General features: G+C 45.0%; 1 protein-coding gene across 1 annotated transcript in view; it reads right to left on the reverse strand.

Moving 5' to 3' along the window:
- Window positions 1-21,016: 21,016 nt before the first annotated feature.
- The window catches only part of PSKH1 (protein serine kinase H1), a 186,931-nt gene continuing 181,377 nt past the window's right edge, over window positions 21,017-26,570 (reverse strand). The window contains exon 3 of the mRNA XM_086945253.1: window positions 21,017-23,538. Within this exon, the coding sequence (XP_086801379.1) occupies window positions 23,221-23,538 (318 nt within the window). The 3' untranslated portion in view covers window positions 21,017-23,220. The remainder of the gene's footprint in view (window positions 23,539-26,570) is intronic.

The raw sequence follows: 26,570 nt of genomic DNA on the forward strand, positions 1-26,570 counted from the left end.
GCATTAAAGTCTACATGCAGAAAAAAACTTATGTACATGTGGTTCACAAACAAAGCAACAAAATTAAATACGTGGTACACAATATAAACACACATAGGTGAAACAAATCATAAACAATAAATCTTCTTATCTTGATAGTCTTGTGTTACCTTTAGCATCACAATCCAAATATTATTTCAAATCTACATATTATTTCATAGACATTCAAAAGATGTTGCATACTTAAACATTTCAATTAGGAAGCAATGGGGGAACACGGGGAAAACATTAATGTTGTAATACATGGGACTTTTCCTCTATATGTAAACAAAACTCGAATTTAGAGTTCCTCCGTGTCCTTATCCTATATCGGGATAAAGCCAATGCGTTTCGAGTCTCTTATAACGAATAAATGCCATTTTTGAAGATGTTTCCAATTGAAAATGCTGCTGCCTCACTTCGAGAAACTAGTTGAGCGCTAACACATGAAAATTCAGAAAAACAAGCTAACTGTAATAAACAACGTTCCTTGAAGAGGAGTGCTCTGTTTAAAGAAAATTAAAGTTGCCATGAGTCGAGTACCACTGAGAAAACTTCACCGCATTTAAATAAGTGAATGCAATTCTCAGATATGAAGAACGAACTTGATAAATAGGCAGAGAAACTCGTTGCCACACACCAGCTGAAGGAATAAGATAGAGACACTCTAGCTGCCAGGAAACACACTTCTATTCAGAAAACCAACAGTGCTGCCAAAAAACCAAGAGCCCTGATGAGAGTCCATTTATTTGTTATGAGAGACTCGAAACGCGTTGGCTTTATCACGATATAGGATCAGGACACGGAGGAACTATACATTTGAGTTTTGTCCACATATAGAGGAAAAGTCCCATGTATTACAACATTAATGTTTTCCCCGTGTTCCCCCATTCCTTCCTAATTGAAATGTTTTAAGTATGCAACATATTTTGAATGTCTATGAAATAATATGTAGATTTGAAATAATATTTGGATTATGATGCTAAAGGTAACACAAGACTATCAAGATAAGAGGATGTATTGTTTATGATTTGTTTCACCTATGTGGGTTTATATTGTGTACCACATATTTAACTTTGTTGCTTTATGTTTATGAACCACATGTACATAAGTTTTTTCTGCATATAGACTTTAATGTCTCTTCTGATTTGAGCATACTAAAAAAACTTAAAAAGTTGAAGAAAAGGTATAAATAAAGTACCTGATCAAATGAAAATAAATATGTTTGGTCTAGCGGTAATTTAAAGACCAAAAATTACACAGGTCCTGGTCCTTTGCCCTGCTACAGATATATATACGGCCCAGCCAGAACCTGGCACGTCGGGCCTAACTCCCCTTGTTACACATGTTTGAACATAAGGCATTATATGTTCAATGTGATTAAATATTTTCAATATGCTTACTAATTGGTTACAATTGATTTATCAGGTGATGTTGATGTCCATTTAATATTGCATTACCCCCCTTATTGTACCGCATTTCACCCAGGTCCTAGTGACTCATCTGGGTTTAACCCCATTATTGTGTAACTCATTCAGAAATCAGGCAGCTCTTTGAGTTTCTCATGCTCCTCGTTTTAGTCGATCACGTCCCATTCTGAAACTCCCTGCCCTGGCTGCCTCTTCAGGCAAGGATTTCTTGCTTAACAATCTTAACCAGTTTGCATAGTTCCCTTGACAGTTTCTATTCTGGCGTCATTGACTCCCCTCTGGCTAGATACTCTACTAGGCCTCTCTGTTCTACTGAACTCCTGCTCTTGGTTCCTACATTTCATACAGCATGGCTTGGATGTTGCTCTGATTCCTGCACTTGCCCATACTTTCTCGAACGCTCAATCTGTGACAATAAGATCCTTTGTCAAACTCAAAACCAACTTCTACAAGGCCCATGAATAGTCATATTTCACTTTCCAGCAGGGGCGGATTGGCAAGGCGGGCATTCGGGCATGGGCCGAAGGGCCGGTGCCTCAGTGCCCTCTGTGGGCCGTTTTTTTTCTCCCCTGTCCCAGTCCACAGAGAGTGGACTAGGAAAGGGGAGGAAAAAAAACGGCCCACAGAGTGCACAGAGAGAGAAAATGAAAGCAGCCTCGCAGTGCGGCCAGACAGCGATTGTCAACTGTGGCCTCTCCTTCACCCCTACCCTGCCAAGCAATCAAGCTGAGGCTGGGCTTGGGAGGGGTGATTGTTTGCAATAATCAGCCTCCTTGGGGGCCAGGTGTTTCTCAGGCCTTTGAGCCATTTGCACCTCGGCCCCCTGGCGCCCATGCAGCCCAGAAACTGTGTTAGTCTTAACACCTCGCCCACAGCCCTTCACATTCAGGGCATAGTGGGCGAGGAAGAATGGGTCTTGCTGTGGGGGCCTGGTGATGTTTGGAATTTTTTTTGTTTTATTTATTTATTTATGCGATTTTGTATAGCGCGGACTTTACCCGAAGGTGTCAGAGCGCTTCACACTAGGAACAGCAATAATACATGAGGAGAAAATTATAAGTGGACAAATTACAAAAGCAAACGTTAAGTTACATGAATCAAAAGTGACAATAGTGAGCAATCAAAATACAAGAGGAGCAAACGATACATTACAGGAGGAAAAAGTGATATGTGTGCAGGTTACAAAAGCGTACAAAATACAAGTAGAGGTATAATACTGCAATAAATGGCAGACACTCCAGCACAAGAACAAACGTTACGTAGGCAATGGTGGCACTTGTGCAAGTATCTAAAGCAAACAAAAGTGAGAGGTAGCAAACAGTGTGTTACAAGAGAAAAGTGACGCGTGCAAGTTACAAAAGGGTACCATACACAGGTACAAGGGTAATACTACAGTAAATGGTAAATACTCAAACTACCAGAACACACTGGGAAGGCACCTCCCATGCACCAGCTTCACCTCAGCCTCCCCCCTGGCTACCTGGCTACCTTGGATGACCCAGAAAGCTGTTTTTTGTGCTCCCCTGCCAGGACATTTTCCCAAGGCCTGGAGGGTTGATTAATTTAGAAATTGCAGGGGCCTTACCTCTGTTCATGTGCTCCTGAGCTGAAGGTCTGGGGAGGGCTAAGTAGGTTAGTAATAGCAGGGGCTTTTCTGCTTTTCAGGTGCTCCTGTGCTGGAGGGCTGGAATAATTTTGTGACAAAAAGGGGCCTTGCTATTTTTTTTAGTTGCTCAGCATGTAGGCCATTGTCACCTTGGCCCTGTGTCCTGTGCAAGAACAGTATCCTCCCACTTTCATTCCTTGTCTGTGCAAATGGTGTTTCATGAAAGGGCACGCCCCTTGAATGTGGGCCACGCCCCTTAAATATGGGCCACGCCTCTTGAACGTGGCCACTTTTTTCGTCAGTGCCCGGGCCGAATTGTGATCCCAATCCGACCCTGCTTTCCAGTTTGCTTTCTACCCGATCACCAGCTCTGAGAGACCCTCGGGTGATCGAGTGCTCTACAAATCATTAACATAGCAAAACAAAAATACTTGAATGGCTGCGGAATAATCTCCAGGTGGGCAGTGTCCAACACGGTCCTCTCCAGACCTCCACACAATCCTGAACAGTCTTAGATCCCTGGCCTTGGCTGTGTGCTAAAACGTAGGTCATATTTGGACGAGAGATTTGTAGATGTAAACTCAAAAATTTGAAATATCCAACATTGCTAAAACGAAAAATAGAGTCCAAACACCAAGGACAATATACACATTTCTTTTTAAATATGAACTCAATGTTTCTCGTACCCATTAAGGAAAGCATGTCTATCAATAATTAGGCCAACATATTACATGTGCATTGTGACACAATAATCCTTGGGCTATGAAGCTGTGTGCCATAGGTGTGTCGGAGATCAGTGGGGGCATTTGTTTTTTTTTCTCAAGCACTACACATCAGCCAGTAACCAGTTCACAACTCTTTTAATGAATACATAAGATACATTTACAAACGTGGATACATAAAATAAATAATTCTATACAAACTAATTCATACATTTTATTGCGTTATCAAAATATTGTCTACAAAATATTCTGCAGTAAAAATAACAGTGATCTGAGTAGAAAAATGAAAATCACAGCTATGGATTCTTTTCATAAAACAAAATTATCTTCATATTTTAAGGCCATTATGTACATGATATCCAAAGGCACATACAATTCCACTGTGCATGTAAGGAAAGGACTTCTGCATGAAACAATACATAATAAAAGAAATGACTGTACAGAACTGAATTTGTTAGACCCTTAAAACATTACGAGGCGATATAAGTGCAAGTCCTTTGTGTGCACGAGGGACGGTTTGCCAATAAGCATTAACCAACTCCGCGCCATTATCACTGTGCGCATACTGCCTTGTGGATGCGCAATTCACATTGGTGGCTGCCACAGATTTTGTAAATTTACTTCATTATTGACCTGGGTTTGCCACTTTACTGCAAGTATGTTTTTTGCTCGTCAGATTTTTTCGCAGCGAGTGGCCGCAAGGGAAAATATGCCAGTATGTTGGCTGATACAGTTGAGATTGTATGAAAAACTTCAAGGGACAAATACAAGACAGAGATTCATAAGATGCACTGGCACACTGACGCTCAAATGGAAAGAAAGGACACGGCCACCTCCCAAGTAACCACAATAGAGGACCAGCAGTCCTGACCAACAGGGAAGGTCTAACTCCCTATAGGCGGCTTCAACAGACCGCACTGCCAAGGATAAAAGGTACTCTATACCATTTGAAGGATAATCATCTGACCAGTCTGATAATGTTACAGGTCCATAAAAGCATCAATGCCATCTACAATCTATATTTAGCTGCAAAGTAAAACTCTAGCTCTTCTCCACTGTCAGTGCCCAAGATAAGAAGAGTCAACTACACAAGCAATCCATTTCTGAAGTGCAGAGAGTGGCATGAATAGAACTTGATGACATGTGCATAAACTCAAATATTTCATGAGTCTCGTTTGCTTCTTTCTTCTCGGTCATTACAAAAGAGAAGGTGCTCTGCACTATTGATTTATGAAGGATGTCCGTTGCTTAAGAAAGCCATAACATTATCTTAAGCCTTGACAGTAAGCCCTGATTTACAAACATTTTTGTCAGATATTAAGCAGTCTTTCCTGGCTTAGAATCGTTTCAAACCACTAAAAAAACTTTAAGAATCATGTCCATTTTTCTTAAGTTAAGACGGTGTTTACTTCATTTTAAGTCAAGAAAAGTTTTTTGAATACAAACAAAAACCCTTACTAAGTAGATGACAATAACTGTCAGAAGGCTGTTGGCCATTAGATTTGGATTTCTGAAATAGGTTTGCAAATCTATTAAATCTCTCACCATGGGAAAAGGAAAAACTTGTGATGCTGCATCTCACCACCTGTAAAGCAAACCAGCGGAAGCTGCACTGCCGCATATGTTCTCTGGTTGATCCTAGAGAATTTTTGAAACCACTGGATTCAGTGAGTGTGCACCATACATGAACTGTGGTCTGGGATTAAATGTAATCCATTTGGAAAGCAGATTTCTTCAAATGATTATGTGCTGCACGAATAGCTGAAGAGGATTGTGATCATCATCCATGAAGGGAAAGGGAAATGGTGAGGGGACTCTAGGACAGACTGTGGAAACTTGAATACTCCGGTGAACTGACCAACTGTTACCCTTAGAAAGCATCAACAGCCCAGAAAAGATAAGTACTGAAGGCACTCTGGCACTACATTTCAAGGGCTATCAGGTGAGGCACCATTACAACACTCAAGGCTCTACCAATTGTTTGTACAAAGAAGTTGCTTGACCTTGTGAAAGGGTTAGGCGACCGATCTAGAATGGAAATGGTTCCAAAACACACAAATTCAAGAAACTGCTGCATGATCCAAAGTTGGTGCTGAAACACAAAATTGGGATTGAACAAGGTTTGAAAGCACAAAGTGTGCCAAACACTGTAAATAAGTGTGTATGATCAACATCAAGGCTACATAGGACATCTAAGATCTAAACTTACAGAAAGAGAGAACCAGGACAGAGAAAGCTCAAGTGACTGGTCATTGACTGGATGCCTGTGAGTAAGGAAAAGGGACATAAGGAGCGCGCTGACTGCTACCAGAAGCACACCTCTTTGAAACACACCGCTGGAAGATCTGGGGGTATTGAGCCTGTGTCTCCAATTGCCCCAGAACGCAAACGTGCCTGTTAGGCTGACAAGTATTTATGTTGTATTTTCTTATAGTAAGCAGTCTCTGAAACTAGTCCATGCTAGTTACCTGTTGCCCCCTATTGACAAATTCCAGTCTTACGTAAGGTGTAGTCGTACTTGCAAGTAAATATCACAAACACTTGGATCTAGTAAACTACTGAAACCTGATGTACTGGAAGCATCGGTTCATATTCAAAGTTTACTTTTACAGTGCTGCTTTTTTGCGATTTTGTTTTAACGTGGAGACCCAAAGTCATGTTATTACTACAGTACAGGTGCTTCTTCCAGATCATAATGGGGATCTTCACTGCTCCCATTATGGGCCTACGCAATAAGATCTTGTCCTCGTTCTTCTTACCTTGTTTATTATCCTTACTGCACATGCAACATGCCATAAACCACAAATGCAGATGGGAGTGGAGAGGCAGCATGGCCCACTTGAGGCTTCACCTTTCACAAGTCATAACTCCTCCAGTTTCAACTAGAACAATAAATAGCATAATTGCACTGTGCACATTTGGATACATGCTAAATGTGTGTGTAATTGAAAAATGGTGCAATCACAAAAGTCATCATAACTTTTTTTTTTAACCAACTTGCAAGGTACTAGTACTCCTTTCCAGTGAAACATTTCCATTGTTAGGACAGTGTCACTTTCGTCCTTACCCGGAAAATCCAACAAAAAATGCCACAAGCACTGAAATATCTAACAAAAAATGTCACAAGCACCATAGGAATTTTGAAGATGTTTTTAAAAGCTGTGTTTATATCAGAAGTGAGAACCACACACCTCTTTTTTCCTTGAAGGCACACATATAGGAACAAATAGCCTTAAAAACTAAATGAGGCCTAGCCTAAAACGAGAAGCTACCTCATGAGTGAACATTAAATTGAATGTATTGGGTGACCACGGTTCTCTTAAACAGTAGTTGTTTGCCCACAATGGCTCATTGAAGCAAAAAGTTAAGACTCCAGTTTAACAACAACAAACCCCACACCCGTGGCCACGCAGATGACCTTTACGGGTGCAGCCCAAATAGCCAAATGATCAAACACAGTGCACTCCTAAGTTCAAACTTCATGGGGTTGGGGACTCTTCCGAGCTGAAACTCAAGCTACTAGAAGCAATTAGAGGAATTAATGTTCACGAGGAAAGGCCTCTTGTGCCTGCAAAAAACGTTATGTCTGGTCCAAGGTCATAAACGGATCATGTAATGGAGACAGAACAGGGTTCAGACACTGTAAAGGGTAGTGTGGAAGAGTATTGCGTTCACATCCCAACCTGTCTGTATATGTCAGTGTCAAGTTTTCAATTTTTAATAGCAGTGCAAAGAGTGTTACTTTTATACTCACTCTTATTCTTAGTCCAAACCTTTCTCCTATCAACAACACTTGGAGGTATCCTGCCAACTAGTTTGTAGCCAGAAACCCCTTCTCGGGCTGTTCAAATCAAAATCCTGTATATCAGGGACTAACGAAACACTGGCACACAGTCACAGCTATTTTCCCACTCGGGGGCACACCCTCACCAAATTCGTCACTGGTAAAGATGTATGGTGGTTTACACCAATAGAAAAAAGGCAGATCAATTGTTGTAAGAGAACGTATTGAATTAACCCCATGGCTGCTAAGGCAATTCCCCTCCTGTGCTGGCGATTTTATTTTTACATTGTTTTATGACGAGCTGGGCTCGTCATCAGTGTACGAGGAGGCTACACCATGACGAGCCCAGCTCGTCATCAGCTTGGAAGGGGTTAATGAATCCACATTCGATGGAAGAGACATTCCTTGTAATGAGTAAGATCTGATGCAGGAGGTTAGGCACTTAGCAATAATCAGACTGGGGGCTGCTTTGTGTCACCACCACCAAGTGAAACAAAGATCTGATCAGGAGACTCGAACTCCTTTGGGCCATCTAGGATTTCGGTGTTATGCCGATCTTACTCAGGGGAGAAACCTTGAGGTCACAGAAAGACCAGGAGATAAATCTACTTCAGATAAATCTCCTCTGCAGGAATTCTCACAACACTTCGGTCAAATGACTGGTATGGTGGAAAAACCACCTAGTCCTGAAGAAACAAGATGCACAGCCTGAGATACCGAGGGCCTGCAGCGCAATATCACACATAATAGAGCGAAAAAAGCACATCTCTTCACCTTTATAAGAAAGTAGCTTCGAGGGCAGAAGACAAGGGATCAAATCACTCTTCATGCTGTGGTGGAGCACGAGGTTCATAGACTAAAGCGTTATTTTATGGCCTTGTTTGGGTGGAATAGTTTCCTTGGTCTGTCCCTTCTATGCGTCTATGGATTCCAAATAGATTTTGCAGCTGTTTACAGAAATCCGATTCTGCTTCTGAACTACTAAACTAGTCGTGGACTTCCAATTTTAATGGGAAGAAATGCTGAAGGACCGGGTGATCAGGGCTTTAAATGGGATGAAAAAACTGGGTGTGGGGTATCTCTCAAAGTGGCGCGGACTATATAATTAAGGGCATTGCTTAAAACCACATACATTCAGAGGAGACTTCAACTTGTTCAGAATTCAGCTGCTCGCCTCCTCTGTAAAGTCCCATGGAGATCTCCAATCTCCCCTTTTCTTAGAGACCTTCATTGGCTCCGCATTGCCAACGGTGTAACATTCAAGGCCCTTTGCACTATGCATATAATCAAACTAGGAGCAGCTCCAGTCTACCTCCAAGCTCTTGTTCAACAATACTCTCCGTCCCGTCATCTTAGATCATCAACCCATGGCAATTTTCTGATTCCACGCTTTAAATTGATGAGAATGTGCGGACGCTCTTTCTCCTGTGTTGCTCCCAGGCTATGGAATTCTCTTCCGGCTACACTGAAACTTGAACCATCTTTGTTGAAATTCCGCTGAGACCTTAAAACCTGGCTCTTTTCTCAATAACAACTGAGATGTGCAATCACTACTTCTTTGGCGCCAGGAGACCCCCTGTGGGTAGCTGCGTGCCCTACAAATTCAAATATAATACAATTTAAAATCTGTGCTTAACATAGTGTGCCGCCTGCTCAGGACCAACAAGACCCGGCTCACTAAAAGCCCTGGGCACAGTCATAAAGAAGGATTTTCCACCCCTCCCAGAAGGAACCTGGAGGGCAGTGCTCTGATGGAGTTTTATATCCAAGAAAAAAATGACATGGGTAAGCTGGAGTCACTAGGATGTCTGAGCACCAAGGAGCGACTTTGATCTAAAGGACCACTAGGAGAGGGGGGAGGCATAATGAAACCTCCTGAACCGGTGATGAGACAGTCTCCCCAATAAATGAGGCTACCTGCCAACTAAGAGGAAAACAGATCAACTTACATTAATGTGTCGTCAACTAAAAAACCTGAAGATGATCCAAAGGACCCATGGTTAGCGACCACTTGGCGTGTTTAGGCATATGCTTAGTGTGTCACTCCCCTGGCTGAGCATCAAGCTAAGAAGAGACAATGGAAGAAACATCTATTCAGAGAAGTCGTCTTCTTTGATAGTTTCATCAAGTGGAGAAGTGTGGCTCACTGATTAGAGCGGCAGACCCTGATGCAGAGGTCTGGCCCTGGACCAGGGTTCAATTCCCGTCGCGGCAGGGTCCTGAACCCAAAAATGTCCACGGACTCGATAATTCTCGCCTCGGTGCCTATTCTAATCATGGGGTCCCACGCTGCAACTCTGGGCAATAGCTGCTTAATCTCCACTACGGCGGCCCACCCGCTGCGGGATGCCTGGCTTTCACCTTGGGGATGCCCAGTAGGGGTTATCTCACAGGGAAAAAAGCCAGGACGGGTTCCCAAGGCAAGCGCCTTGATGCCTTCGGGTGATACGTGCGCTATATACGTCGCAATACATTTACATGGGCAGAAGAGAGGGGAATGAGTCTTCCTATTTCCGGATTATAATGAATAAAAGGGATTTTGAGTGTATGCTTGTGCTGGTAAGAGGGCTTTTGCAAAATAATACTTGCAGATAACTTTTGTCAGCGATTTACAGTGCCATCTGTGTGTGGCAGAGCACTCCACGTTTGGGAACAAGAGTGGGCCAGAATATAGGATAATACAATGTTACCTGAAATAAGGGATGCATTTTGTTTCTGGTTTCTTTTAGAGCCTGAAGACCCGAAAACACACTGAGTTCAACCGATCAAGTGCCGAGGCTATATGCTCCCTCTACAAGTTGAGCAGTAGCACGGTCACAGGGTAGCGTAATGTAGTGCAGAGTTTATAACTAACTTGTATTTCGTGACGCATGGATTTTGGGTCCTCGCTGAATTGAGAGTCATTTTAGTTCACTAACGGGCAGCACACATTGAAGAAGTTGAAATTTGGAATAAGAGGAGCTCAATCTTAGGCAATTAAGTGTCTGGACAAAAGGCTTGTGTTCGTATTTCGTAAATCAGCGCAGCCCCTCAGTCACTTGCTCAAAACTGAACTGCCGAGGGCGGATAGATGCTACTTCGAGGCCTTGACAACGCCTGATCCTAAAGGCTAATTTGGCAATGTATCTCTAGCTTGTGTACGTGGTATTCCAATATTAATCATATATATTTATTTTTATAAATCTCCCAATTAGTACCGATTTTTCGCAAATAAAGTGGTTATAGTGGTACAAGGGACTAAAAAGCGAGTTTTACTTAATTTACATTTTGTTTCATTCTCCCTTTCAGTTACAGACCATATGCAGTATTCTAGTCGGCCACTGGAGGTCCCCATTAGGATGCGAAATGTTTCATGCCAACCAGACGAGGTATTCCTAGTTTATTTGCCTTGGGCAGTGCTTTCTCCCATTACAAATTGCTACTTTTCAACCATTCCTGAAAATTGTTGGGGAAATTAAAATGTCCACAAATATTTCAGGACTGGAGTTAGAATAGTGCATAGGCCTCCGGGAATATTTGGGGGGAAATTGCTCATTCCCCAAATATTCTAGGACTGGAGTTAGCCTAGTACATGTGTCCTTCCAGTGTCCCCCACGCCCACCTTCACTGCTTGGCAACACCTGACTTCAGCAATTATTTGATTATGGTCCTCTGTAGCTTTAAATTCTCTAACACTGTTTGGTCAATCTACTATATACATAACTTGTTCTACCAAATACTGTCACTGCCAACATATGTCTACACTCTGCTTACTTACAACCGCTCTGGAGCAGGATCTTCAAGCAGCTAGCTATAGTCTCCTACAAACGATTACAACACATTATCAAAGGTTACTGCTTTCGTGAGTTACTCAATGGTCTTAATTTAGCATTTTAATCAGAGAATTCGGGGTACTTCCAATGTTCTATGAAGAACAGAGGACTCGGAGCACATCTTCGGCACAGGAGCAAAATGTAGTGCACGTCTGGGAAAATCACAATCTCGAATTAGGGATGTGCAATGTGATGGTCCAATTAAAAACAAATGAGCGCCAACAAGTTTCTACGACCCTGTGATGTACACGATTGCAGATCATCCCAACAACTAGTGATAGAGAGCACTCTGTTGTATATACCAAACCATACTTAGCGTGAATGGCACCAAACGCCTACACTGGCTCTGGTGCCAGAGTGCTGCAGTCATCCATCAAGGCCTTAAGAAGGACATGCGTCAACTTTAAATCGAAAAAGGTAGAAAATGATATTCCTAATTGTAACTATGGAGGACAGATTGAAACATGTAGGAGCTCCTTAAGGAGGTCAGGTTAGACAGTTTCCTGTGCACGAAAATAATGACTGTGATAAAAATGACCACGTCCAAGCTTGTCATAGGTTTCAAATCCAAAGTTCATGTGCAACACAAATGCTATCTGCAGTGGTCTTCCATGGCATTATAGGCCTGGAGGTTCTCTCAACTCGAATGTTCAATTTATTATCTAAATTCTCCGACCTGGTGTACTCCGTAGTATACTGTGAACATCTTGCAGGTCAGGGTGGAGCAGGACAAGAAATTTCAAGCATTTCCCAATTGCATTTATCAAATTAAACACTAAATGGCCGATAACCACACCATGTGTGCCTTGGTGCAAGCCGATGGAATAAATGGATTTCCACTGCAGATTTGGGAGGATTATGGCTTGCTTGATCCATGTAGTCTCGCATGTGTAAAAGTCATACTTTGTCATTTTAAAAGCTGTTAAATGCTGGGTATCCTGGCAAGAGGTGTTAAATGAAATTTGTTCCTAATGAGAAGAAGCAGCAGGTAGTTTAGGTGCGCTTTCCTCAACGTTTACAGCAATCACCAAATGGAAAAAAGTTGACAATACTTGAAAATAAGATGGGAAACTTAAGTTGGGAAATTTAAATAAGCTGATTTTTGGGAAGGCGAGATACCAACTTAAAGATTGAAATGAATACAAGTGGTCCCAGTATAGTACTTTGTATCCAAATACCAATGATCTTGCTGATATTACATGCACTCTACTATTGTCAGACTTAAACCACAGGCAATGTAGTGCAAAGATGGAGATGTGTAAAGAGTAAATACCCATCCTGGAAGAGAAATCTGCAAAATCCTTCCGTTTTGTGAATGTGCCTACTTTTAGGGGGAAAACGAATGAATCAAGGTAAAAAAAAACTGTCAGCGGAACTGTGACAGATTCATGGAGCCACTGTCTTTTAGCATCACTGAAGGAACATGCCATTCGTATACCTGTGCAGACCCATGGCTCCAGGGTTAGTAGTTTGAATGATGGAAGATGCACCTGATATGGAATCTATGTCAGATCCAGGGCACCAGTTTAGTGGTGCGCAATTCAAGTGCTTCAAATAACATTCACTCTGGGGGATTTAAGCCATACATGTGGACGCTAATGGGTCTTGCGGTACTGATGAGGCAATATTAAGAACCCCAAGGAAAGGAGGTGATACTGCTGCAACCTGACCCTTTGGAACAACAGTCCTCTGCTGATGCTCTGGTTGGAAGCTGCCATCTTCTTATTCTAGGAGAGATTGCGCACAGTCATGTCTCACAAGGACTGGCTGAGAAAAAATATATACTTCATCTGGTGTCATTGCCCCGATTTAGAACCCTCCCTGGGTTGTCTAAATATCCCCCGCTGTGTGTGTGTGTGTGTGTGAGGGGCGGGTTAAAAAGGGGTGACAGGAGAAGGCGGAACAAAAAGGGGCGACAGGAAAGGAATGAAGAGCTACTTATAAGATGTCACCAATTCCTTGCCCAGCGCATAAAAAAAACGCAATTGAGAAAACGTAAATACGGTTGTTTAAATAACATTTTTTTTAAACAGCTCCCATGATCTGGTTTCCTTTGTTAAGAGGAGTTTTCCCGGCCGTGTGAGGCTTCTCCATCTACAAGAATGATAGTTCAGTCCAACAGCTAAAATGAACAGCATTAATTATAGAAAAGGGAAAGTCAGTGGAAGGAGACCGAGCACCGCAGCATCTTAGGAACCTGACATCTCCGCCAGGCACACGAAGTAAAAAATTGAGGCCGGGAAGCAGTTAGAGCTAATGTGTTCAGCCTAGGGCCAGAGATGGAAAGAAGGACGGGGTATAAGCTCTGAAGGATGGCCCGCAGCCTGGCTTTCCTCGGTTTCTAATAAGTATTCGAGAGACTAGAGCCCACAGGCAGACGCAGCCCCCCCCCCCCCCTCCCTCCCAACATCAAGGTGGGCCTCTTGATGCGCAATGACACGTGTAAAGAGCTTCACAGTTCTTGTACCTTACCCTCCCACCACCCCCTTCACGACGTCTATTGATTTTAAAGCTGTGACTCAGAACACATAAGAATAGAGTTCCCGCCAACGCATGAAACTGCTTTCCAGACTCCTTCAATCTCAAACATGGGCTAGATGAGTCCGTCAGATGTGACGTCTCAAAGGCACTATTCCTCCCCAGCACCTCCCATAACTCAATTACCTGTGAAGACAGCACTGCTTAATTCCTTCGTCCAAACGCACTCAACGACCATCAGCTGGGGAAAAGGGTGGGAGTTTCCAGCTGGGTGGGAGGCCGGAAGCCACGAAGGTGCGCGCTCTACAGTGCCCTCCGACGGGGTGTCAGCTTTTCAAACTGTTGAAGAAGCCGTTGCAAGTTAGCAGTTTGCCCGTTGTGCGCCCTGCAGTGTCCGCTAGTGACCCCAAGTGCAGAGCTGCTAAGTGACTGCCTGTGAACAAAGATGAGCCCGGGCGCTCAGTGACTGCCTCTGCGAACACTGAAGGGGCTTCCTGTTAAAGCTGCTGCTGAGTGACAGTTAAGTGACTGTTTCTGCTCACCTGCTCAATGACGGCCAGCATGTACTGCTGCGCCATGTCTGCTTGTGAGCACTGGTGCCCAGTAGTGGCCATGGAAAGCTGCACCATAACTGCTTGTGAGCACTGGAGCTCAGAAGTTGCAACGGAGTGCTGCGCCATAACTGCCTGTGAGCAATGGTGTTCAGTAGTAGCAACTGAGAGCTGCGCCATAACTGCTTGAGAGCACTGATGCTCAGTAGTAGCCATGGAAAGCTGCGCCATAACTGCTTGTGAGCACTGGTGCTCAGAAGTTGCAACGGAGTGCTGCGCCATAACTGCCTGTGAGCAATGGTGTTCAGTAGTAGCAACTGAGAGCTGCGCCATAACTGCTTGAGAGCACTGATGCTCAGTAGTGGCCATCGAGAGCTGCTCCATAACTGCTTGTGAGTACTGGTGCTCAGTAGTAGCAACGGAGAGCTGAGCCATAACTGCTTGTGAGCACTAATGCTCAGTAGTAGCAACGGAGAGCTGCGCCATAACTGCCGGAGAGCAATGGTGCTCAGTAGTAGCAACGGAGAGCTGCGCCATAACTGCTTGTGAGCACTGGTGCTCAGAAGTTGCAACGGAGAGCTGCGCCATAACTGCCTGTGAGCAATGGTGTTCAGTAGTAGCAACTGAGAGCTGCGCCATAACTGCTTGAGAGCACTGATGCTCAGTAGTGGCCATCGAGAGCTGCTCCATAACTGCTTGTGAGCACTGGTGCTCAGTAGTAGCAACGGAGAGCTGAGCCATAACTGCTTGTGAGCACTGGTGCTCAGTAGTAGCAACTGAGAGCTGCGCCATAACTGCCGGAGAGCAATGATGCTCAGTAGTAGCAACGGAGAGCTGCGCCATAACTGCTTGTGAGCACTGGTGCTCAGTAGTAGCAACGGAGAGCTGCGCCATAACTGCCTGTGAGCACTGGTGCTCAGTAGTAGCAACTGAGAGCTGCGCCATAACTGCTTGAGAGCACTGATGCTAAGTAGTGGCCATCGAGAGCTGCTCCATAACCGCTTGTGAGTACTGGTGCTCAGTAGTAGCAACGGAGAGCTGAGCCATAACTGCTTGTGAGCACTGGTGCTCAGTAGTAGCAACGGAGAGCTGCGCCATAACTGCCGGAGAGCAATGGTGCTCAGTAGTAGCAACGGAGAGCTGCGCCATAACTGCTTGTGAGCACTGGTGCTCAGAAGTTGCAACGGAGAGCTGCGCCATAACTGCCTGTGAGCAATGGTGTTCAGTAGTAGCAACTGAGAGCTGCGCCATAACTGCTTGTGAGCACTGTTGCTCAGTAGTAGCAACGGAGAGCTGCACAAATCATCTGCTTGAGAGCACTGATGCTCAGTAGTGGCCATCGAGAGCTGCTCCATAACTGCTTGTGAGCACTGGTGCTCAGTAGTAGCAACGGAGAGCTCAGCCATAACTTCTTGTGAGCACTGGTGCGCAGTAGTAGCAACTGAGAGCTGCGCCATAACTGCCGGAGAGCAATGATGCTCAGTAGTAGCAACGGAGAACTGCGCCATAACTGCTTGTGAGCACTGGTGCTCAGTATTAGCAACGGAGAGCTGCGCCATAACTGCCTGTGAGCACTGGTGCTCAGTAGTAGCAACTGAGAGCTGCGCCATAACTGCTTGTGAGCACTGGTGCTCAGTAGTGGCCATGGAGAGCTGCGCCATAACTGCTTGTGAGCACTGGTGCTCAGTAGTAGCAACGGAGAGCTGCACCATAACTGCTTGAGAGCACTGATGCTCAGTAGTGGCCATCGAGAGCTGCTCCATAACTGCTTGTGAGCACTGGTGCTCAGTAGTAGCAACGGAGAGCTGAGCCATAACTGCTTGTGAGCACTGGTGCTCAGTAGTAGCAACTGAGAGCTGCGCCATAACTGCCGGAGAGCAATGATGCTCAGTAGTAGCAACGGAGAGCTGCGTCATAACTGCTTGTGAGCACTGGTGCTCAGTATTAGCAACGGAGAGCTGCGCCATAACTGCCTGTGAGCACTGGTGCTCAGTAGTAGCAACTGAGAGCTGCGCCATAACTGCTTGTGAGCACTGGTGCTCAGTAGTGGCCATGGAGAGCTGCGCCATAACTGCTTGTGAGCACTGGTGCTCAGTAGTAGCAACGGAGAGCTCAGCCATAACTTCTTGTGAGCACTGGTGTGCAGTAGTAGCAACGAAGAGCTGCGCATTACCTGCTTGTGAGCACTGGTGCTCAGTAGTGGCCATGGAGAGCTGCACCATGTCTTCTTGTGAGCACTGGTGCTCAGTAGTAGCAACTGAGAGCTGCGCCATAACTGCTTGTGAGCACTGGTGCTCAGTAGTGGCTATGGAGAGCAGTGCCATAACTGCTTGTGAGTACTGGTGCTCAGTAGTAGCAATGGAGAGCTGCGCCACAACTGCTAGTGAGCACTGGTGCTAGTAGTAGCAACGGAGAGATACGCCATAACTGCTTGTGAGCACTGGTGCTCAGTAGTAGCAACGGAGAGCTGAGCCATAACTGCCTGAGAGCAATGGTGCTCAGTAGTACCAACGGAGAGCTGCGCCATAACTGCTTGTGAGCACTGGTGCTCAGTAGTAGCAACTGAGAGCTGCGTCATAACTGCTTGTGAGCACTGGTACTCAGTAGTGGCCATGGAGAGCTGCTTCATAACTGCTCGTGAGCACTGGTGTCAGTAGTAGCAACGGAGAGCTGCGCCATAACTGCTTGTGAGCATGGATGCTCAGGAGCACTGGTGCTCAGTACTGGCCATGGAGAGCAGCTCCATAACTGCTTGTGAGCACTGGTGCTCAGTAGTAGCAACGGAGAGCTGCCCCATAACTGCTTGTGAGCACTGGTGCTCAGCAGTGGCCATGGAGAGCTGCACCATGTCTTCTTGTGAGCACTGGAGCTCAGTAGTGGCCAGGGAGAGCTGCGCCATGTCTGCTTGTGAGCACTGGTGCTCAGTAGTGGCCACGGATGCTTGTGAGCGCTGGTGCTCAGTAGTAGCATGGAGGCTTGTGAGCACTGGTGCTCAGTAGTGGGCATGCAGAGCTGCGCCATAACTGCTTGTGAGCACTGGTGCTCAGTAGTAGCAACGGAGAGCTGCGCCATAACTGCCTGTGAGCACTGGTGCTCAGTAGTGGCCATGGAGAGCTGCGCCATAACTGCTTGTGAGCACTGTTGCTCTGTAGTAGCAACGGAGAGCTGCACCATAACTGCTTGTGAGCACTGGTGCTCAGTAGTGGCCATGGAGAGCTGCACCATGTCTTCTTGTGAGCACTGGTGCTCAGTAGTGGGCATGCAGAGCTGCGCCATAACTGCTTTTGAGCACTGGTGCTCAGTAGTGGCCATGGAGGCTTGTGAGCACTGGTGCTCAGTAGTGGCCATGGAGAGCTGCGCCATAACTGCATGTGAGCACTGGTGCTCAGTAGTGGCCATGGAGAGCTGCGCCATAACTGCTTGTGAGCACTGGTGCTCAGTAGTAGCAACTGAGAGCTGCGCCATAACTGCTTGAGAGCACTGATGCTAAGTAGTGGCCATCGAGAGCTGCTCCATAACCGCTTGTGAGTACTGGTGCTCAGTAGTAGCAACGGAGAGCTGAGCCATAACTGCTTGTGAGCACTGGTGCTCAGTAGTAGCAACGGAGAGCTGCGCCATAACTGCCGGAGAGCAATGGTGCTCAGTAGTAGCAACGGAGAGCTGCGCCATAACTGCTTGTGAGCACTGGTGCTCAGAAGTGGCCATGGAGAGCTAAGCCTTGTCAGCTTGTGAGCACTGGTGCTCAGTAGTGGCCATGGAGAGCTGCGCCATAACTGCTTGTGAGCACTGGTGCTCAGTAGTGGCTATGGAGGCTTGTGAGCACTGGTGATCAGTAGTGGCAACGGAGAGCTGTGCCATAACCGCTTGTGGGCACTGGTGCTCAGTAGTAGCCATGGAGAGCTGCGCCATGACTGCTTGTGAGCACTGATGCTCAGCAGTGGCCATGGAGAGCTGTGCCGTGTCTACTTGTGAGCACTGATGCTCAGTAGTGGCCAGGGAGAGCTGCGCCTTGTCTGCTTGTGAGCACTGGTGCCCAGTAGTGGTCATGGAGCGCTGTGCCATAACTGCTTGTGAACACTGGTGCTCAGTGGGGCAATGGAGAGCTGCACCATAACTGTTTGTGAGCACTGGCGCTCAGTAGTGGCAACGGAGAGCTGCGCTATAACTGCCTGCGAGCACTAGTGTTCAGTAGTGGCCATAGAGAGCTGCGCCTTGTCAGCTTGTGAGCACTGGTGCTCAGAAGTGGCCATGGAGAGCTAAGCCTTGTCAGCTTGTGAGCACTGGTGCTCAGTAGTGGCCATGGAGAGCTGCGCCATAACTGCTTGTGAGCACTGGTGCTCAGTAGTGGTCATGGAGAGCTGCGCCATAACTGCTTGTGAGCACTAGTGCTCAGTAGTGGACATGGACTGCTAGCGCACAATGCTGGTCAGGGACTTCCTCAGCAGAGCAGTGTGCATCGTTACTGCGTGGCAGCGTCTGAGCACTTCTGCTTTGTGACAGCAGAGGTGCTGCTGCTGCCCTATGGGCTGCCTCAGTGAACAGCCGCAGTCATTAACTGCACTGATGCACCAGTCTGCATATGCACCCACTCCGAGGCACTGGCGTTCACAGCTGCTCCGCCAGTACAAATTGGTTTTCAGGTGCTGGAGTCAAAATATTCACATGGAGTAAATGCAGTGAAGTCGGACTGCTACAAATTCGAGCAGTTCTTTAAGGCAATACTTGGCTCCGTTTATTGTGCTACCTCATTTCCCTCACTGAAGACCTGATTCACATTGTTTTTGCACTCACATGTAGAACTTCAACAAAAAAACAGATATGTGGAAGTTATGCCCCGGTCGGGACTACTAGAGTTAGGAGGTATCCCGCGCACATGAGATATATTCTTGTGGCCAACTAACCAGTTTTGCTGATTGCTGGAACTAATCTCCAACCAGGGATGGCAAAACAGGCATTCAAGCATGAATGTCTAGTAACAATTTGTTGAACACCGACAAACCATACCTTTATAGGCTCACAAAACGTTTTGAGGTTATTTCCCATGCTGGAAACTTACCTCTGCGAAAAGCAGATGTAAATCACTTTCCAGGGTGTGGAAGACAAGGGTACAACCTGATATGTGGTAGGAGTGCAGGGGAATGGATTTCTCGACACAAAAAAATATATATATTTCCTCGGGGAGAAAATTATGAAGGGAATTGTAAAGAGAAAGCCCCAAACTTCCACTGCAGAAACTGCGGATGGGTAAGTGTGTTAAAAATGTTTAGTGAGAACCGCGTTCTCAGAAGAGTGCAAACAAAGGGAGAACAGCAGAAACTATTCTATGTTATAAGATATGGCAGGCATATCCTAGGAAATAAGAATTGGCACAGGCAAATGATCTGGGTTAATGTAGTAACTCTGGATGCATTAGAGCACTAGAACAAGACAAGGGAGAGCCAGTAAGAGTGGACATAGAGGGCTATTGTAAAGTAGTCCCTCATACAGTTTAACAGAGGAACTCAAGACAATGTGACAAGAAACACCCAAACAAACTAGTGTTAGGGGAGAGATGAATACTCCATTGGACTGAACCAGGATGTGCTTGACAAAGTTAAAAGCCAATGGCTGAAAGAGGCGGGTAACACAAAGACAGAAGATGAAAGGGGCAGATCTTAAATCTAGTCTTTGTATATTGTAGCTAACAGTCTGTGACACATGCACGGTCAAAACCCAGGTCTAAAATGACACCCAATGTCCATCCTGGGCCAAGCCGTTTTAACCGTTTCTAAATGACAGGGTCAGAAAATATAACATGTTCACGCAGATACCTGTGCCAATGAATAAGGGATTCCAACTCTAGGCCACCTCTGTGTCCATCAGTTATAGTGGCCAGAGAACTTGGTGGTGGCACGCTGATAAAGTGCATCAACCCCAGTCCCAACCTTCAAAGACACCTCTATCATAGGGTAATTAAGACCCCAAAGTCTATGCTGAAAGACGCCATCAACGGCCAACCCTACAGCATGATGAGTATATGTGGAAAGACAGCATACCCTGCATGTATCAAAACCATATTGGTTGTTAAATGGAAATATTTTGTAGCATTTCTCAAATGGACATACATAAATCCCAAAATATTAACCAAGGCAATATTGCCCCAAGTGCCAGGAGTCCAGCAATACCACATATGCAGGTTTTCCTGGGAAATGTGGTAACCATATCGGGATCAGGTGAAGGGGGCAGATTTCAACTGAAGATCCCTCAATCCTGAGGGGCAGATTTAAACTGAAGATCCCTCAATCCTGTGCACCACAATCTCCAAAAAGGCACAAAAAATGGGTAAGAAAATGAAGCAACAGAGAGGAAAGGAAGCAAAGTCGGCTAGTGCTACATAATTCATGAATGCCAGTGTGCCCATCTTTGATGTACTGTGATATCAGAATCTGGAAACCATATAACATCTTTGCATAGCTCCTAATTTCAACAGTAAAAGGGATTATGCCTGCTGAACCACAAATTTGTAGGATTAAGCAAAGACTGGAGAGCATTTGGATTAGAGTGGTTCTTCGTGGTGAGATTGGCCCTACTAAATAGAATGAGTAGTGAGGGAAGTTGGGACAAATGAGCATTTGCCCAGTGTTGCCATTTTCCAACTATGCGTGCCCGTCCCTCCAGGTTTCTCATGCATTGTTTAAGTGGCACTGAGAAGGGTATTGCAAGATTCCTCCCATTATCCTGAGTTACTGCTGCATCGACTGCAGCAACAGAGCACGCGACTTATTGCATCGATCCATGCACGCCCCACTAGTGCACGAGCCTGTTTGTGGACAAGGAAGTCATGGGAGGAAGAGAACAAAGGGGTGGGATAACGGTCAGAAAACTGCCATTATCACGTCACAAATAGTGTCTGCCTGCAGGCTGGCATGTGCGAGGGGGTTTCTGGCCTCTATCTGAGTATTGGTGAGGGCGAACTCCACTCCTCACTCACCAGCACCTCAACAAATCCGCCTGAAGGCTGTTTAAGAGCTTCCCTGCGCAAGTCGATACACTCCCTGCCTCACGACACTTTTCCTACAACGGCCAGGTGGGAGGAAATAACAGTTTAACGATTGCAGAAGACTGTCGATCACTTTCCTCGCGCCCCATGCAGCCCCGGACAGGGACGAGCTGGAAGCGAGGCTGCATCACGCAGCGCCAATTAACACCTGCGCCTGGGCTGCCGGCCCCGGCACGAGCTGCATGGCGATGCGCAAACACATCTGCTCACCGGCTCCCTTCACACCCTAAGTCCGTTTGTATTACTTCCTGCAGGAAATGAGAGCCGGACACCGCCTTGGTGGGATACAAACTGGCACCAGAGATACAAACTGCTTAAAGGAGATGGCAGTCAATGTCCGTGCTCGCGCGTTACCGTAATACATTTAATTGGAGAGCACCGGTACTTCAAAGGAGCAAACGGGTACTCTAAAGATTGAGTACCTGCACTTCTATATTTTCATTGAATGAACTCACCAGAAGCGCATACATGAAAGGCACCCTGAAGAGCTGAGGCCGCGAAGGTGGCCTCAATAGCATCTCCCAAAGTAGGCATCCGGTGACGTAATTGAACAGTGGCAGACACATCCCAGGTTTCACTGGGGCATGCAGCCATGCCTACCCATGTCAGGCAAGGCGGTCATGCTTTGGCTTGCATGGGCTTTTAGATACTGAGGGTGGACTAGGCCAAACATACTCGATCTAAATGATGACCGCAGGCAGAGTTCTCCAACATATATCCATAAAAGCTGGACCCACATCAGATTTTAAGGATAACCACTTAGTAAATTAGCTTAAATCAGACATTTTCCTTGTAAATTCATCTTCTATGGATATCCATATATTCCGGCATCAGCATGGCCCTGCTAAATGCGGAGCTGAAATCAGAAGTGAATGCCACACGTTGCTAGAATTACATGTAAAAAAGACAGATTTTACATTCCTTAAGTCAAACTTGTGTGACCTAAAAGGTATGTTAAGGAATTATTTTGTGATAAATGTCTTGTAGGTACATCTAATTCAATGCAGTTTCCCTCAAGATATGCCTGTATCACAGTATCTACTCAAAGCCAAAGCCAAAACACTTTCTTCTATAGTTGCCTCTGATGTTTTGACACGTGTATTTTGTGGGAACACATATTAAAAAAAGTTTACATAGAAGACATTTTCTAATTTTGTTGTATAACTCAAGTCTACAAGGTGATGCTTGATACTACTTAAATTATACTTGGTAGGAATTGATGCTAGAGGGCGACACAGGTCACAGCGTGTACATATGCAAAATGTCCAAGGGATGGCGGTGCATATTTTCAATGGTTTACTGACAGAAATCACTCAACAAATGTGGTCGAGCAAATAAGGTACAGAAATGGAGGTCAGGGGCAGTGATGCAGAAATAACGCCTTAATTTCTCTGCCATCCCTGAACTGAGGAGTGCATGCTCTATTTTGGTCTGGACAAGTTAAGCAGAGAGTGAATAAAAGGTGAACAGGTTAAATATTTGAAAACCACGAAGCAGCCACAAAAGCAGATCTATGCCACTTTTCATGTATTGCGGCAGCCCGAGGCTTTCATCACAATGACGGGAGAAGTTCCATGATACAGGCCCCACTTTCTTCCTTTCATCTACAGCCACAGGTAACCACTTTTCCAATTAGGGACATTTTGATCCATGACAGCAGGAAAAAACTACTGGTGCCTCCTCTGACACCAGTAAAGTGATTCATGGTGTAGATGCACCTAGGCAAGCATGAGGAAGCACACACAGAAACATATCACTAATAGTCTCCTTTACTCTGATCTCAACCGTTATACTGTTGTTGGTACCGCAAGTTGAGCTCACGCAGTTCACGTTCTCGCACCCGCCGCGACTTGTTAGATTTGGTGGAACGGCTGGAGCGCGTGGACTGGGCAGATTTAGTGCTTTGGCATCGGGAGGAAGCCCGCTTCAGAAGGTTCTGTGAGATGGAGCGGTGCAAGTTCTTCATGGATGAGGAGGCAGCCATGCTGACTACCCAGGGATGCTTCAGGGCATGGCTAGCTGACATCCTCTCCCCAGGGTCCACTGTGAGCAGTCGGTCAATGAAATCCTTGGCAAGGTTCGAGACGCTAGGCCAGGGCTAAGAAAGAGAACAAGCAAAGTGACAAACAATTAGACCTTGTTACTTTCTAAAACATCACCATCAACGAACCCAAATACAGATTACATCATTTTGGCTACAAAAATGCTTGCGATAGAACTAGCAAACTCAAACACTCTAAGGCAAAGAAAACACCACAGAAGCAAGCCTATGACCAATGCCTCAAGTTGTCTCTCAAATCGATAGAGCATTTTAAAGTATAGCCTTTATACAGGCATTCAAATTCAAATTAATTCTAACTAAAGATTCTTGGACACCCAAACAAGGGATGTGGTGTACTCACTTCACTACAGAACTTCACCAGCGCTTTCAGTAGTGTTCTATTAACCATTTCACTGTTGGGATGTTTATGCATCACTGTGCCAGAATTTTGTCAAAAAACAGCATTAGGTTGTTCAACCACATGCACTGCTTTGTTTTTTTTACACACCCCTACAAATTATTGTTTTTTTGGAACATTCAGGGCTATATATTGTTGCAAGTACAGCATCAATACCTCAATGCAGCTGGAGATATAATGAAAAACGTGGCGATATGGGGCAAATTTGCTAAATGAAAATATTTTGTAGCATTTCTGAAATGGACATACATAAATCCCAAAATACTAACCAAGGCAATGTTGCCCCGAGTGCCAGGAGTCCAGAAATACCAGATATGCAGGTTTTTCCGGGGAATGTAGTCTGCACACTCAATTTTGTATTATCAACACAGATCACTAAATTGTGGCAGGATCGCAATTTATTGTATTATAATTGCATTTATATAGCGCTTACTACCCCTGATGAGGCGTGAAATCGCTTTTTCGGCGAGTAGCACACTACTCCGGAACCCATAAATGATTACTGTTTGTTGAATTAGTATAGTGAAATATGAAAACAATTTGAGTGGTGGATATGTTAGTCAGTTATGTGGATAGCGGAAGGATAGAATGGTGTACAGCTTGCTTGATGACTGGTATCAAAATCACAACTATATGTACAGAATAAAAAGAACAAATTAATTACGGTCAAGTATTTCCTCCCCCCTTCGCACCCCCCACATCAAGGTTCTTTTATGGGCTCCTGAGTGTGGGACTATCAGATATGGATGGGTTTTCTGCGGGATCGGGGACCCCTTAGGCGAAAAACTGGGTACACTGCAATTTAGAAATCAACAATGTGGAACACCGGTTTAAAGTACTATTTATTTGGTGGCAAATATCACCACTGGGCTGAATGGAAGAATACCACAAACATATTTTTTCTCCATCCAGGCATCCTAAGGTTTCCACTGCGAAATGGCAGACCTCAACTGTCCTGACTGCGGTGTAGAAAGGGCCGAACATGGCATGTGTCAAATGTTTAGCTTTGTTTTCCCAAAACATGGTCCCTCCAGTTTCCCTCGTACAGGAGCATTTCCCTTTATGGTTTGAAACCCAAGTTTGTTCCATTTGGTCGCCCGAGCATGGGGGTACAAAATGTATATTTTCTTTATATATAAAGATTGATGGTTTCAGATGTAGTGTATCTGGGAAAACTGGAAACCCACTGAGAGCATACTGCCGGTTTAGAGTACCAGTCTTTTGATTGCAGGTCTTAACTCTGGCCTCTATGAAAACATACCACAACCAGGGCTTTAAGTGGGCCGGGTCTCACCGGGTCTGAGCACCGGCAGTTTTTTCAACGGGGCCTCGAAACAGGTCTCTATCGGGCTCTGTTTTGAGCCCTGGCACAGGCGGTCTGTTTTTTTTCCAGACTCCAGTGACAGCAGTTTGCGTTCACTGCAGTCCGGAAAAAAGTGCCAGGGTGCAAAACAGCCCGATAGAGACCCATTTCGAGACAGCAGGCACATCAATGTGCGCTGCTCACACTGCTCACTTCTCACTAGTGGAGAAGTTACGGCATGACTTCATGCCAGGTGAGCGTTGTAGGGGAAGGGAAATCCTTTAAAGAGTCATTTTCTTTCTGGATTTCCCTTCTCTTTCTTAAACGCAAGAGCAACAAGATTGTGCTGGGTCACCAGGGCTTTAATTGGAATCTTTTTCAATATTATATGTAACAAGCCATAGTTGCAGCTTATTTATCTTATGCAACTAATAACCATTGATAAAGCCAATAGTCCTTACTTGTTGTAGGTTTGATGTTACTTGTTGTATCACATATCTAGATGCACTGACAGAAACCGCAAAATACAAGTAGGGCAGCACACTATGCTAAACACCGATTTTGGATGCAAATGTTTTAAAGTCACGCCCCTAATTACACTGGCCACGCCCCTTTGAGAGACCCCCCAGTTATTTCATACCACTTAAAGCCCTGACCACAACCATATCATTTAAAAATGTATGCATCCTAAGGTTTCTAGAGCTGGGTGATAGACATCACTAACCCAGATTGGCTAGCTGGGAGATCAGGCTGAACAGGACATTTGTCAGATCTTTACATTTTCTCATAAAACATTATAATTCCTACAAATCTCCCTAGCAAAGGAACATATCCTGCCAAGGCTTGATTTCAATCTGTGTTCCTCTTGGCGTCCTGAGCATCTATAGATGTACTATACAGTGTAGTATGATTAATAACCAATAGAGGGAATAGGGCACACTGCGGAATACAGTGGAAATAGTAGGTGAGACAAGCCCCTCGCAATTGCACTTAGGCAGTACGTTCTCGGGCGGTTTTAAAATACGAATTGTCTTAAATACAGGAATAATTTTATAAATGTTTTAAGCTTGCGTTTTTTATAAAGCTGTTATTTTGTGATTTTTCGTACAAAATGTGTAAAATGTGTTACATCGTAAGTTTTTATTAACTGAACAATAAAAATATCTATGGGTTTGGGGTTCCCACTAACAATAAACTTAGTGCAAAGCATTTGGGAAATTTGGAAAGCAACTGAAAGTGAAATGCTGGTTTAGAGCACCTGTCTTTTTCTCATATATAGTTTTAAGATTTACAAATTCTAAGGTTTCTAGCTCAAGATACCTCTCATCAAGACTGGCTTGTCAGTAGAATACTCTGGAGACCACAGTA

The sequence above is a fragment of the Lissotriton vulgaris genome, chromosome 12, assembly GCF_964263255.1.
Source record: "Lissotriton vulgaris chromosome 12, aLisVul1.2, whole genome shotgun sequence".
NCBI classification, from domain to species: Eukaryota; Metazoa; Chordata; class Amphibia; order Caudata; family Salamandridae; genus Lissotriton; species Lissotriton vulgaris.